This window comes from Haemorhous mexicanus (genome assembly GCF_027477595.1).
Source record: "Haemorhous mexicanus isolate bHaeMex1 chromosome 3 unlocalized genomic scaffold, bHaeMex1.pri SUPER_3_unloc_2, whole genome shotgun sequence".
In the NCBI taxonomy this organism is placed as follows: Eukaryota; Metazoa; Chordata; class Aves; order Passeriformes; family Fringillidae; genus Haemorhous; species Haemorhous mexicanus.
The window spans coordinates 177,880-191,823 of NW_026775976.1; the positions used below are offsets into that span (position 1 = coordinate 177,880).

At 57.2% G+C, this 13,944-nt stretch overlaps 1 protein-coding gene across 3 annotated transcripts; it reads left to right on the plus strand.

Annotated features, from left to right (window-relative positions):
* The first annotated feature begins 1,349 nt into the window (after positions 1–1,349).
* Positions 1,350–13,339, plus strand: STMN4 (stathmin 4). 3 transcript variants are annotated; one of them, XM_059837278.1, is made up of 6 exons: positions 1,350–1,429; positions 5,645–5,701; positions 7,359–7,454; positions 9,106–9,311; positions 9,399–9,590; positions 11,463–11,933. In XM_059837278.1, exons 1-6 carry the CDS (start codon positions 1,366–1,368, stop codon positions 11,589–11,591), a joined length of 744 nt encoding a protein of 247 aa, XP_059693261.1. In that variant the 5' UTR covers positions 1,350–1,365; the 3' UTR covers positions 11,592–11,933. The 3 variants fall into 3 exon arrangements, with proteins under 3 accessions (XP_059693261.1, XP_059693263.1, XP_059693264.1); XM_059837280.1 differs by having other exon boundaries at positions 1,365–1,429; positions 11,916–13,339; XM_059837281.1 differs by lacking the exon at positions 1,350–1,429 and adding an exon at positions 1,587–1,605.
* The last annotated feature ends 605 nt before the right edge of the window (positions 13,340–13,944 follow it).

The window sequence follows — 13,944 nt, forward strand, 5'->3', positions numbered from 1 at the left end:
CCCACACCCTGGAAATGTCACCCCTTTGTCCCCCATATCGATGTCACCCCATTGTCCCCACATACTGACATCACCCCATTGTCCCCCCATATCAATGTCACCCCACTGTCCCCACCCTGAAGATGTCACCCCACTGTGCCCCAGGATCGAGGGGACACCTTATTGTCCCCCAATATCGATGTCACCCCATTGTCCCCTACCCTGGAAATGTCACCCCATTGTCCCCCCCCCATATCGATGCCACTTGTCTGTCCCCCTATATCGATGTCACCCCATTGTCCCCCCATATCAGTGTCACCCCAATGTCCCTCATCTTGGAGGTGTCACCCCATTGTCCCCCCCCCATATCGGTGTCACTCCATTGTCCCTCATCTTGGAGATGTCACCCCATTGTCTCTCAGTATCGAGGGGACACCCCATTGTCCCCAAATCCTGGAAATGTCACCCCATTGTCCCCCCCCATATCGATGTCACCCCATTGTTCCCCCATATCGACGTCACCTCACTGCCCCCCCATATCGATGTCACCCCATTGTCCCCCCATATCGATGTCACCCCATTGTCCCCCATATCGATGTCACCCCATTGTCCCCCACCCCGGAAATGTCACCCCATTGTTCCCCCCCCATATCGATGTCACTTGTCTGTCCCCCTATATCGATGTCGCCCCATTGTCCCCCCCATATCGATATCACCCCATTATCCCCCATATCGACGTCATCCCATTGTCCCCCCCCATATCGACGTCACCCCATTGTCCCCCCGTACCGATGTCACCCCATTGTCCCCCATATCGATGTCACCCCATTGTCCCCCATATCGATGTCACCCCATTGTCCCCCCCATATCGATGTCACCCCATTGTCCCCCATATCGATGTCATTCCATTGTCCCCCCCACATCGATGTCACCCCACTGTCACCCCCCTATATCGACGTCACCCCATTGTCTCCCCCCCATATTGACGTCACCCCAGTGCCCCCCAAATTCGGGGGGCACCCCAATGCCCCCGCGATGTGACCAGAAGGGACCAGGGACACTTCGCCCCCTCGCGACGCCCCGAACCCCTCCGTGTCCCTTTGTCACTTTGTCCCCCCCCATCTCCGCCCTGCTCCGGCTCCCTCCTTCCAATCCATCCCCAAAATCCCCCTTTTTCACCCCAAATCCCCCTTTTATTTGAAAAACCCCTAATTTTTCCACCCATCCTTTTTTTCCCCATTTTTTTCCCCCTTTTCCCTGCTCCAACCCCAAAATAGCTGCCGGCTGTGACGTCACCGGGCGGGGCCCTCATTCGCACGGGGCTCTCGACCAATCAGAGGGCTGGGCGATGATGTCATGGGGGGCGCTGGGGACCCCCCGCCCGGGATGTTCCAAAGCCGCGTTAAAGGAGCCGGGAGAGCGCCAGGAGCAGCGCGACCACCGCCGTGGGGTGAGTCCGGCAGCTCCCGCTGGAAGTTTTTGGGAATTTTTTGGGAATTTTGGCCGGTTCCGTTCGCGCCAGGAGGGTTTGGATGGATTTGGGGGTGTGGGGGGCGTTGATGCGTGGTAGGTTTTGGGGGGGCGTAAAGGATGTGGGGAGAGGAGCAGCGCGACCACCGCCGTGGGGTGAGTCCGGCAGCCCCCGCTGGAATTCTGAGGAATTTTTTGGGAATTTTGGGGGAATTTTTTGGGAATTTTTTGGGGAATTTTAGCCGGTTCCGTTCACGCCAGGAGGGTTTGGATGGATTTGGGGTGTGGGGGGGATGATGTACGGCATTTTTTTGGGGGGGGGTTTGCTCTGGATGTCGCTGTGGGGCCCCCCTGGTGTCCCCGTCCCTTTTGGGGTGCTGGTCCCGCTCTTCCCGGGGCGTTTTCCAGCCGTCTGGAATTCCTTATCCCGTTCCTTTTGGATATTTCCACCCGCTCCTCATCCTCACCCTCATCCTCATCCTCATCCTCATCCTCGGCTGCCGCCCCCAATTTGGGTTTGGGAGGGGAATCAGCGTTCTCGGAGGCTGAGCACCCCCAGAATTCCCGGAATTCCCAGAATTTCCCGGGGATCCGCAGAATCCCCCCACCCCATAAATCCTTTAGGGGACCCCTCCCCCGCCCTCCCGGGATCCTCGGGGACCCCCATTCCTGGGGGGGAACCCCCATTCCAGCATCCCTGGGGGACCCGAATCCCCCGAAATCCCGGGATTCTGCACCCTCAAAATCCTCGGGGGACCCCAACCCCCCCCAAAATCCCGGGATTCTGCATCCTTAAAATCCTCGGGGGACTGGAATCCCCCAAAATCCTGGGATTTTGGACCCCCCAGTATCCTCGAAGTCCCAAATTCCCAGGGCGGACCCCGCTCCCTCCGCATTCCTGGGATCCCCACCCTTCCCCAAAAATTTGGGAGCCCCTCACCCTGTTATCCTGGGAGGATCCTCATCAGCATTCCCGGGATTTTGCACCCTCCCCCCCCCCCCCCCCCACTCCACGCCCCCGGGGACCCCTCGGGGGCTGCGCCGACCCCACCCAGAGCCCCCCAAAATGTGGAATTCCCGCCGGTGGAAGCAGCCGCTGGAATTTTTATTCCAGGGAAATGGAAAAAGGGACAGGGGAGGGAGGGAGGGAAGGAGAAGGCGCTGCCATCCCATTTTTCCCCCTCTGGAGCTTCCCAGTTTTCCAGGCAGGGAATGGGGACACCCCCCTACCCACCCCCCCCCCATTCCTCCATCCATGGCTGGATGCTTTTTTCCAGGGAAAAAGATGGGAAATGGAGATGGGAGGGTCCTTCCCTTGGAATTCGGGGTGGGAAAAGGGAAAAGGCAGCCCTGCGGGGGGTGGATCCCGCGGGATCCCTCGCCCTGCCACGTGCCGCGGGCTGGGAATAGGATCCCGTGGTCAGGAATGGAATCGCGTGGTTGGGAATGGGATCACCTGGCTGGGAATGGGATCGAGTGGTCAGGAATGGGATGGCGTGGTTGGGAATGAGATCACCTGGCTGGGAATGGGATCGAGTGGTCAGGAATGGGATCGTATGGTTGGGAATGAGATCCCGTGGTTGGGAGTGGGATGGCGTGGTTGGGAATGTGATGGTGTCATCAGAAATGGGATGGTGGGGCTGGGAATGGGATTGCGTGGTTGGGAATGGGATTGTGTGGCTGAAAATGGGATCACCTGGTTGGGAATGGGATCGTGTGGCTGGGAATGGGATCACCTGGTTGGGAATGGGATCATGTGGCTGGCAATGGGATCACCTGGTTGGGAATGGGATGGTGTGGTCTGGAATGGGATCACGTGGCTGGGAATGGGATTGCGTGGTCAGGAATGGGATCACCTCACTGGGAATGGGATTGTGTGGTTGGGAATGGGATCACCTGGCTGGGAATGGGATCCCATGGCCAGGAATAGGATGGCGTGGTTTGGAATGGGATCACGTGGTCAGGAATGGGATCGCCTGTCTAGGAATGGGATTGTGTGGTCAGGAATGGAATCGTGTGGTTGGGAATGGGATTGGGTGTTTGGGAATGGGATTGTGCAGCCAGGAATGGGAGGGAGTGGTTGGGAATGGGATCACCTGGCTGGGAATGGGATCGCCTGGCTGGGAATGGGATCACATGGTCAGGAGTGGGATTGTGCGGTCAGGAATGGGACGGCGTGGTTGGGAATGGGATCGCCTGGCTGGGAATGGGATCACATGGTCAGGAGTGGGATTGTGTGGTCAGAAAAAGGATCGTGTGGTTGGGAATGGGATCGCCTGGTTGGGAATGGGATTGTGTGGCTGGGAATGAGATCACCTGGCTGGGAATGGGACCACATGGTCAGGAATGGGATTGCCTGGTTGGGATTGGGATTGCCTGGTCGGGATTGGGATCATCCCATCTGCGCCGGGATTTTGGGGTGACAGCAGCAGATCCCCAGCCATGGCCCGCTCCCACTGGGAACAGGGCAGGGAAGGAATCCCCTCCTCCAAACCCCTGGAAAATCATCTCCATCCAGGCAGGAACGGGGCTGGGCCCCTCCCCTCCCATCCAGCCGTATCCATAGGGATGGATCCCGTTTCCCACCCATTCCGGCTCTGGTGGGCGATCCCCACGTTTCATCCCGTGGGAACGCCACGTGAGGGCTGGGGAGCGGGCACGGAATGCCGGCGGATCCCAGGGAAAAGCAGGATTTGGGGTGGGAATGCCGGAGCCAGGGAATCGCTCCCTGCCGGGTTATCCATGGATAACGGGAATCCAGGAATCCATCAGAGCATCCCCACCAGCCTTGCCTGGAAAAGTGGATCCCAGCTAGATATTCCCAGATTTTCTCCCCGTTCCCACCCCCCAGCAGCCTCTGGAAGCTGCGGCCGGGTTATTTTTGGGATTCCCGGGGCAGATCCCAGCAGGATCTGGGGAGGAGGGCTGGGATTTAATTGGGATTGGTGGGGCGTGGCACAGCCCCGGAATGCTCCTTCCCTCGGGAGCTGCAGGGATTTAAGGGTCCCTGTTTTATGGGAGGGATTTGGGGATCAAAACCCGGGAATAATCCCCAAATCCCACCTCGTTTCCATCCTTTCCACATTTCCACACCCAAAAACTCTGGGAATGGGGAACAGCCCAGGTTATCCCGGTTTTCACAATTCCCAATTTCCGTTCCAAGCCCTGGGGGTGGGTGGGGGTCCTGAAGACCCCGGGAATGATCCCAGTGGGATGCAGGAGAGGATCCTGGAGCATCGGGAAGAGGGGAGCTGAGGACTGGGAATGTCGGGACATGAGTGGGGGGAATTGGAGGGGAATTTGGGAGGAATCCAGGTGTGTCCAGGTGTGTCCAGGTGTGTCCGTGTGTGGCTCCCGGCACGTGTCCTCACACCTGTGGGTTGGGAATGTGGAGCTGGGAAGGGCTGCGTGTGCCGGGAATATCCCACGGGATGTGTCCGTGATCGCTGTGTGTGCCCATCCCATCCCGTCACTCCGGTGTGTTCCTGACCCATCATCCCATCCCATCCCAAATCATCCCATCCCATCCTGTCCTGTCCCATCCTGTCCCATCCTGTCCCATCCCAAATCATCCCATCCCATTATCCCATCCAACCCCATTCCATCACTCCAGTGTGTTCCTGTCCCATTATCCCATCCCATCCTGTTATCCCATCCTGTCCCATTATCCCATCCCATTACATCCTATCCCATCCTGTTATCCCATCCCATCCCATCCCATTATCCCATTCCAAATCATCCCTTCCCATCCATTATCCCAGTGCATTTCCATCCCATTATCCCATCCCGTTATCCCATCCCACCCCATTATCCCATCCCATCCCATCCCATCCCCATCCCATCCCATGGATCCCATCCCATGGATCCCATCCCATAATCCCATCCCCATCCCATCCCATAATCCATCCCATCCCAATTTCCCATCCCATCTCCATCCCATCCCCATTTTCCATCCCATCCCATCCCATCCCATCCGATCCCATCCCAAATCGTCCCATCCCATTATCCCATCCCATCCTACCCCATTATCCAATCCCATCCCATCCCATCCCATCCCATCCCATCCCATCCCATTATCCCTTCCCATTATCCCATTCTCCCATTATCCCATTATCCCATCCCTCCATCCCAGTGAGTTCCCACCATCCCATTCCCAGGACCCCCTCACTGACCCATCCCTTCCTTCCCTCCACAGGCCCAGGATCGCTCTTCCTGCGGAATTCCAAGGATTTCCTCGCCATGACTCTGGCCGGTACGCCACCCCAAACCCCTCCCACCCCCGGCACCCCAAACCCATCCCGGGGAGTCCTGGGCTCATCCCAACCCTGGAATGCTCCCCAAATCCATCCCGGTGCTGACAAACCGGGATCGAAGGCCCAGGACAATCCCGAGTCATTCCCAAGTTTTCCCTTTGCATGCCTGGATCCTCGGCTCATCCTGCTTGGAATGTCTGGGGCTGGCCACCATCCCGATCCCAATCCCTTCCCTGGGATGTGGAAATTCCCAATCCCTCAGATCCTGATACCATCCCATCCCTGGGATGTGGAAATTCCCAATCCCTCGAATCCCAATCCCATCCCATCCCTGGAATTTGGAATTTCCCCCACCCCTCTGATCCTGATCCCATCCCTTCCCTGGAATTTGGAATTTCCCCCATCCCTCTGATCCCAATCCCATCCCTTTCCTGGCACATGGAATTTCCTACATCCCTCTGATCCTGATCCCATATCTTCCCTGGAATTTGGAATTTCCCCCATCCCTCTGATCCCGATCCCATCTCTTCCCTGGAATCTGGAATTTCCCACATCCCTCTGATCCCGATCCCATATCTTCCCTGGAATTTGGAATTTCCCCCATCCCTCTGATCCCGATCCCACCCCTTTCCCCGGCACACGGAGCCCCCTCATCCCACTGACCCCAATCCCAAACCTTTCCTGATACGTGGCCGCCCCTCCACCCCTCAGATCCCAATCCCACCCCTTCCCTGGCACTTGGAAATCCCTCCATCCCACTGACCCCAATCCCAAACTTTTCCTGGCCCATGGAGCCCCCTCATCCCTCTGACCCCAATCCCAAACTTTTCCTGGCCCATGGAGCCCCCTCATCCCTCTGACCCCAATCCCACTCTTTCCCTGGCACATGGAAGTCCCCCAAACCCTCTGATCCCGATCCCACCCCTTTCCCCAGGACATGGAGACTCCTTCATCCCACTGACCCCGATCCCAAACCTTTCCTGATACGTGGCAGCCCCTCCACCCATCTGATCCCAATCCCATTCTTTCCCTGGAACATGGAAGCCCCCCAATCCCTTGGATCCTGATCCCATCCCTTCCCCAGCACCTGGAGCCTCCCCATTCCTTTTACTCCAATCCCAGCCCTTCCCTGGCACATGGAGCAACCCCCCCAGCCCCTCTGACCCCAATCCCAAACTTTTCCTGGCCCATGGAGCCCTTCCATCCCTCTGACCCCAATCCCAAACTTCTCCTGGCACATGGAAATCCCCCAACCCCTCTGATCCCGATCCCACCCCTTCTGGTCACATGGAGCCCCCTCATGCCACTGACCCCAATCCCAAATTTTTCCTGGCCCATGGAGCCCCCTCATGCCACTGACCCCGATCCCACCTCTTTCCTGGCACTTGAAAATCCCTCCACCCCTTTTTCCCCAATCCCAAACTTCTCCTGGCACATGGAATTCCCCCAGCTTCTCTGATCCCGATCCCACCCCTTCCCTGGCACTTGGAGTTCCCTCCATCCCTTTTCCCCCAACCCAACCCCTTTCCTGGCCCACAGAGCCCTTCCATCCCTCTGATCCCACTTGGAATTCCCTCCGTCCCGTTTTTCCCCCATCCCACCCCTTTCCCTGGCCCACGGAGCCCCTCTGATCCCGATCCCGACGTCTCTTCCCAGCTTACAAGGAGAAGATGAAGGAGCTGCCCCTCGTCTCCCTCTTCTGCTCCTGTTTCCTGTCGGATCCCCTCAACAAGCCGACCTACGCCTACGAAGGTGGGACCCCCCATTCCCAACCCCAGGAATTCCGGGATTTCTGGGGGGCTCCAACCCCTCCTTGGCATGAGCGGGGTCACCCTTGAGCTGAGCACAGCAGCTCCGGAATTTCCTGGGAATTCAGCACGAGGCTGGGATGGGATCTGGAGGGGCTCAGGCAGACCCAGCCCCCTCAGATCTCCCAAATATTCCCAGCTTGGCCCCATGGATGGGTTGGGATCCAGAGGAACTCTGGGATCCCTTTATCCCCTCATCCCGTATCCATAGTTTTCAGCTCCAGGTGATTCATCCCAATCCATATCCAAAGGCCATGGAAGAGCCTTGAGGGGCTCCTCCAGGTTATCCAGGAGGATCCATACTGGGAAAGGGATCACGGTCCCATTCCCACTTCCCAAAGCAGGGAGAGATGGGGATTCAGTGACATTCCCAACCCTCAGATCTCCCAAATATTCCCAGCTCGGCCAGGACATGGAAGAGCCTTGGGGGTTCCTCCAGGTTATCCAGGAGGATCCATACTGGGAAAGGGATCACGGTCCAGAGGAACTCTGGGATCCCTTTATCCCCTCATCCCATATCCAGTTTTCAGCTCCGGGCGATTCATCCCAATCCATGTCCAAAGGCCATGGAAGAGCCTTGGGGGGCTCCTCCAGGTTATCCAGGGAATGGGATCGTGTTCCCATTCCCACTTCACAAAGCAGGGAGAGATGGGGATTCAGTGACATTCCCAACCCTCAGATCTCCCAAATATTCCCAGCTGAGCCCCATGGATGGGTTGGGATCCAGAGGAGCTCTGGGAGCTCCTCATGCCCTCATCCTGTATCCATATTTTTCAGCTCCGGGCGATTCATCCCAATCCATGTCCAAAGGCCATGGAAGAGCCTTGGGGGGCTCCTCCAGGTTTTCCAGGAGGATCCATACTGGGAAAGGGATCACGGTCCCATTTCCACTTCACAAAGCAGGGAGAGATGGGGATTCAGTGACATTCCCAACCCTCAGATCTCCCAAATATTCCCAGCTGAGCCCCATGGATGGGTTGGGATCCAGAGGAGCTCTGGGAGCTCCTCATGCCCTCATCCTGTATCCATATTTTTCAGCTCCGGGCGATTCATCCCAATCCATGTCCAAAGGCCATGGAAGAGCCTTGGGGGGCTCCTCCAGGTTTTCCAGGAGGATCCATACTGGGAAAGGGATCACGGTCCCATTCCCACTTCCCAAAGCAGGGAGAGATGGGGTTACACTGACATTCCCAACCCTCAGATCTCCCAAATATTCCCAGCTCAGCCCCATGGATGGGTTGGGATCCAGAGGAGCTCTGGGAGCTCCTCATTCCCCAGGTTATCCAGGGAATGGGATCCACACTGGAAAAGGGATCATGGTCCCATTCCCACTTCCCAAAGCAGGGAGACATGGAAAGACAGGAACATTCCCAACCCCTCAGCTCTCCCGGATACCTCCAGCTTGGCCCCATCCGTGGGAATCCCAAAATTTCCACCCCACTTCCCACATCCCTGAACCCCAGGGATGCATTTGGGCTAAATCTGGATGAAACTCACCAATACCAGGAAAGGCGGAATGGGGTTCCACGGGTGCCGAAATCCCGGAATGGGAATTCCCAGAGCTCATTCCGCACCCTTTCTCCCCCCCGACCCAGACACGGTGGACCTGACCTGGTGCGTCATCTCCGACATGGAAGTGATCGAGCTCAACAAACGCACCTCGGGTCAATCCTTCGAGGTCATCCTGAAGCCTCCGTCCTTCGACGGAATTCCGGAATTCAACGCCTCCCTGCCCCGGCGCCGCGACCCTTCCCTGGAGGAGATCCAGAAGAAGCTGGAAGCGGCGGAGGAGAGGAGAAAGGTGGGTGAATTCCCCGCCACCGCTCCCGTTTTTTGGGTTGGGAAGAGGTGGCTTTATCCCGGGAATGTCCCCGTGGTGTCCCCCCAGTACCAGGAGGCAGAGCTGCTGAAGCACCTGGCGGAAAAGCGGGAACACGAGCGGGAAGTGATCCAGAAGGCCATCGAGGAGAACAACAACTTCATCAAGATGGCCAAGGAGAAGCTGGCGCAGAAGATGGAATCCAACAAGGAGAATCGCGAGGCCCACCTGGCGGCCATGCTGGAGCGCCTCCAGGAGAAGGTGGGTGCCTGGAGAAGGGGTTGGGATGAGTCGGGATATTCGGGATACTGGTGGCTCTTGGGGTGGCACCACCCAAGAGGGGGTCCCGCTTCCCTTCCCACCCAAGCTCAGCGTCCCACTGGGATTGGGGGGTCCTGCCTGGGAGGATCCGTAGGCTTTGGAGAGATCTGGGTCTTGTCCATGGACAAGCAAAGCCCTTTCCTTTCCCGTGTCCTACCAAGGTGGGACTCAGAATCCCAGGAATCCCGGGATGGTTGGGTTGGAAGGGACCTTTAGGATCATCCAGTTCCACCCTCGGCACCTTCCACCCCCCCAGGTTGCCCCAAGCCCCATCCAACCTTTCCTTGGACTATCCCATATTGCTCCAACCCCTCCCAATCTTTCCTTGGACTATCCCAGGTTGCTCCAAGCCCCTTCCAACCTTTCCTTGGACTATCCCAGATTTCTCCAACCCCCTTCCAACCTTTCCTTGGACTATCCCAGATTTCTCCAACCCCCTTCCAACCTTTCCTTGGACTATCCCAGATTGCTCCAACCCCTCCCAACCTTTCCTTGGACTATCCCAGATTTCTCCAACCCCCTTCCAACCTTTCCTTGGACTATCCCAGGTTGCTCCAAGCCCCATCCAACCTTTCCTTGGACTATACCAGTTTTCTCCAAGCCCCATCCAAGTTTTCCTTGGACTATCCCAGATTGCTCCAACCCCCTTCCAACCTTTCCTTGGACTATTCCAGGTTGCTCCAACCCCCTCCCAACCTTTCCTTGGATTATCCCAGGTTGCTCCAAGCCCTGTCCAACCTTTCCTTGGACTATCCCAGATTGCTCCAACCCCCTTCCAACCTTTCCTTGGACTATTCCAGGTTGCTCCAACCCCCTCCCAACCTTTCCTTGGATTATCCCAGGTTGCTCCAAGCCCTGTCCAACCTTTCCTTGGACTATCCCAGATTGCTCCAACCCCCTTCCAACCTTCCCTTGGACTATCCCAGGTTGCTCCAAGACCCATCCAAGTTTTCCTTGGACTATTCCAGGTTGCTCCAAGCCCTGTCCAACCTTTCCTTGGACTACCCCAGATTGCTCCAAGCCCCATCCAACCTTTCCTTGGACTATCCCGGGTTGCTCCAACCCCTCCCAACCTTTCCTTGGACTATCCCGGGTTGCTCCAACCCCCTTCCAACCTTTCCTTGGACCATCCCATATTTCTCCAACCCCCTTCCAACCTTTCCTTGGACTATCCCAGATTTCTCCAACCCCCTTCCAACCTTTCCTTGGACTACCCCAGATTGCTCCAACCCCTTCCAACCTTTCCTTGGACTATCCCAGATTTCTCCAAGCCCCATCCAACCTTTCCTTGGACTATCCCGGGTTGCTTCAAGCCCCTTCCAACCTTTCCTTGGACTATCCCAGGTTGCTCCAAGCCCCATCCAACCTTTCCTTGGACTATCCCAGATTTCTCCAAGCCCCATCCAACCTTTCCTTGGACTATCCCGGGTTGCTTCAAGCCCCATCCAACCTTTCCTTGGACTATTCCATATTTCTCCAAGCCCCATCCAACCTTTCCTTGGACTATCCCGGGTTGCTCCAACCCCCTCCCAACACTTCCTTGGACTATCCCGGGTTGCTCCAATCCCCATCCAACCTTTCCTTGGACTATCCCAGATTTCTCCAACCCCCTTCCAACCTTTCCTTGGATTATCTCAGATTCCTCCAAGCCTTGTCCAACCTTTCCTTGGACCATTTCAGAGATCCAGACACATCCACAGCTTCTCTGGAATTCCATCCCAGCCACATCCCTGCCGCTCCCCTCGCACTTTTCCCAGCTCCGTGCTGGGAGCCATTCCCACCCTTCCAGCCCTCTTCTCTCTCCCGAATCAGGTCTGTTCCCAACCTCCGCACGGAAAATCCCACCCTCACCACCTCCAGCTCCCTCCAAAACATCCGGAGCCCGCCCAGTGCCCTTCTCCGAACGCCTCCGTTGGGGCAGAGGCGGAGAGCGCCAGATAATGCCGGAAAATCCCAGCTAATCCCAGCTCCATGGGGCTTCCCGGGACGGTTGACGTCTCCCTCGTAGCCAGAGGGCGAGGACAAAGTGTCCCCAAGTGCCACCAGCAGCCCTTAAAGTGACCCCAGGGGAGGAGAGGACGCTTGGTGACCCATCCGTGGCGTCCCTCGGGATGAACCTCGTGCCTTCAACCCCTCCGGAGCCGCTGATCCGTGGGGATCCCGGAATCCTGGAACCCGGCTAACGCGTGTTCCCCTCCTCCTCCTCCTCCTCCTCCTCCTCCTCCTCCTCCTCCTCCCCCCCCCTCCTCCTTACCGATCCCACAGGACAAACACGCGGAAGAAGTGAGGAAAAACAAGGAGCTCAAGGAAGAAGCCTCCAGGTAAAGAGGCTCTGCTTGGACTGACAGCTCCGGGGAGGTGCCGGAGGCTTCCGCAGCTCCAAGGTCGGAATGGTGTGGGAATGGTGGACGTTCCTCTGCTTTCTTTGTTCGTGGATGTGACGAGTTGAGGGGTGAAGCCATCGGAGTCGTCGTCGTCGTTCCGGGGAGGGTGGGGAGGGAAGGGATGAGGGCGGGATTTTGGGATGCCCACCCCAGCGTGGGTCCCGCCCGTCAGCCAGGTCCGGAGGGGACAGCCGAGGGCTGAGGAGGTGATCCCCGGGAGAAATCCTGGGAATACGGAGCGGGTGGGGAGGGAATTGTGGGAAATGTGCGTCATGTGTGACTTTAATTTGGTGCTGGGCAGGCGGGGCGGGGCGGGAATCCCTCCGGAGTCTTCTCCATCCAATCCCATCCCATCCGTGGGCTGCGGCATCTCTTGGTGTCCCTCCCTCCCTTGTTCCCGCCTGGATTTGGGATCTCTTCCCGGATTTTTGCCCTTCCAGCACCGTTTTGGGAAAGGGGGAGAAGTTTTTTGCCCACCACCACCGTTGGAGGTGTTAAGGGAGTGAAATTTCCTCGCTCCAAAGGTTTTTTTCCCAGCTGTTGGAGACACCCGTGGTCCCTCCCGAGGGTGACACTGGAAAAGCCCCATGAATTCCCAAAGAATCTTTTTTGTAAGAACCTCCCAAAAAACCAATCCCAGTGGGAATTCTTGGGGGAAATCCCCCCTTTCCAGCTGGAAAACCATCAGCTCCCGGAGATGGAGCAGCAGGAGAAGCCAGGGCGGGGCTGTGGAGACCATGTTGGAAGGGAATGAGGGAAAACTCGGGAAAAAGCTGGAGGTGGGATGGAGCCCTGTGGAGAGCATGGAAAAATATCCATGGGAACCCCTCGGGGACAGCGGTGGCACCTCCTGGTGGCGCCAGGGAGGGTGGAAAACCCCCCCCCAGCATTCCAGGAGATGCTTTTTTGGGAGCTGCCATACCATTCCTGGGGGATCTTTGCCTGCAGGAAGGGTGGGGAGAAGGAAGATTGGATTTTCCAGGGTGGGAATTCCCTGCATTCCCAGTTGCCAGCTGGAAGCGTTTCCCAGTGCTGCGGCACCCCCAGAATTCCAACCCGGGTGTGAACGGAGGGTTTGGGTCCGCTCTGTGTCTGGGTAAGAACATTCCGAGCTCCGATCCAGGAGGGAATCACGGCTCTTTCCCGGTGCCGCGAGATGCCCGCCCTGATCCCGGAGCCCCGGGGAGAATCCTGGGAAAGGGGGAAAAACGGGATTGGGGACGGATTGTGGCACGAGCTGTCCTTTTTTTTTGTACACAACGGATGTAAATAAAACTGCCTTGGCCTTTCCTTTGGTTTCCATGATCCCTGCGGTGCTTCCCGTCTGGTTTTTTTTCCGGGATTGGGGCATCCCGGAGTTGGGAAAAGGAGGGAATTAGGGTGGGAGGCTGGGCTGTTTCCCCCCCTCCCATTCCCCAAAAATCTGGTGGGATTGGAAGATTTGGGAGTTCCAAACTCATCCCATGAAGTTTTCCCGTCCCAGATCTGGAGCAGGGCATTGGATCCCAATTCCATGGGATTTTCCACTGGGAAAGAGCTGGATGAGGTGGGATCATCCACCCATAGAATATCCATGGATTGGGAAAACCCATCCGCTCCTCAGGGCCAGGAGGAGATCCCGGGAATTCCTGCTCCAGCTCCAAGGAGGAAGCAATAGGAAGGTTCCTGTCCCATCTTTGTTCCCCTGGAAAACGGGACCAAAATTTAGGAGAAGCATTCCAGAGGGTCCAAAGTGTCCAGTCCTCCTGATCCAACCCTCTCTGATCCGGGATAAGGAGATCCTGGATCCTCCCTGATCCTGGGAATCTTTGAGGATGAGTGATTCCCACAGGTGTGGGATCAGACAAATCCAGGGAAAGGGGTTTGGGATTCCCTGTGGATGCAGCAGGGGTTCCCGTGGTGTCCAGGTG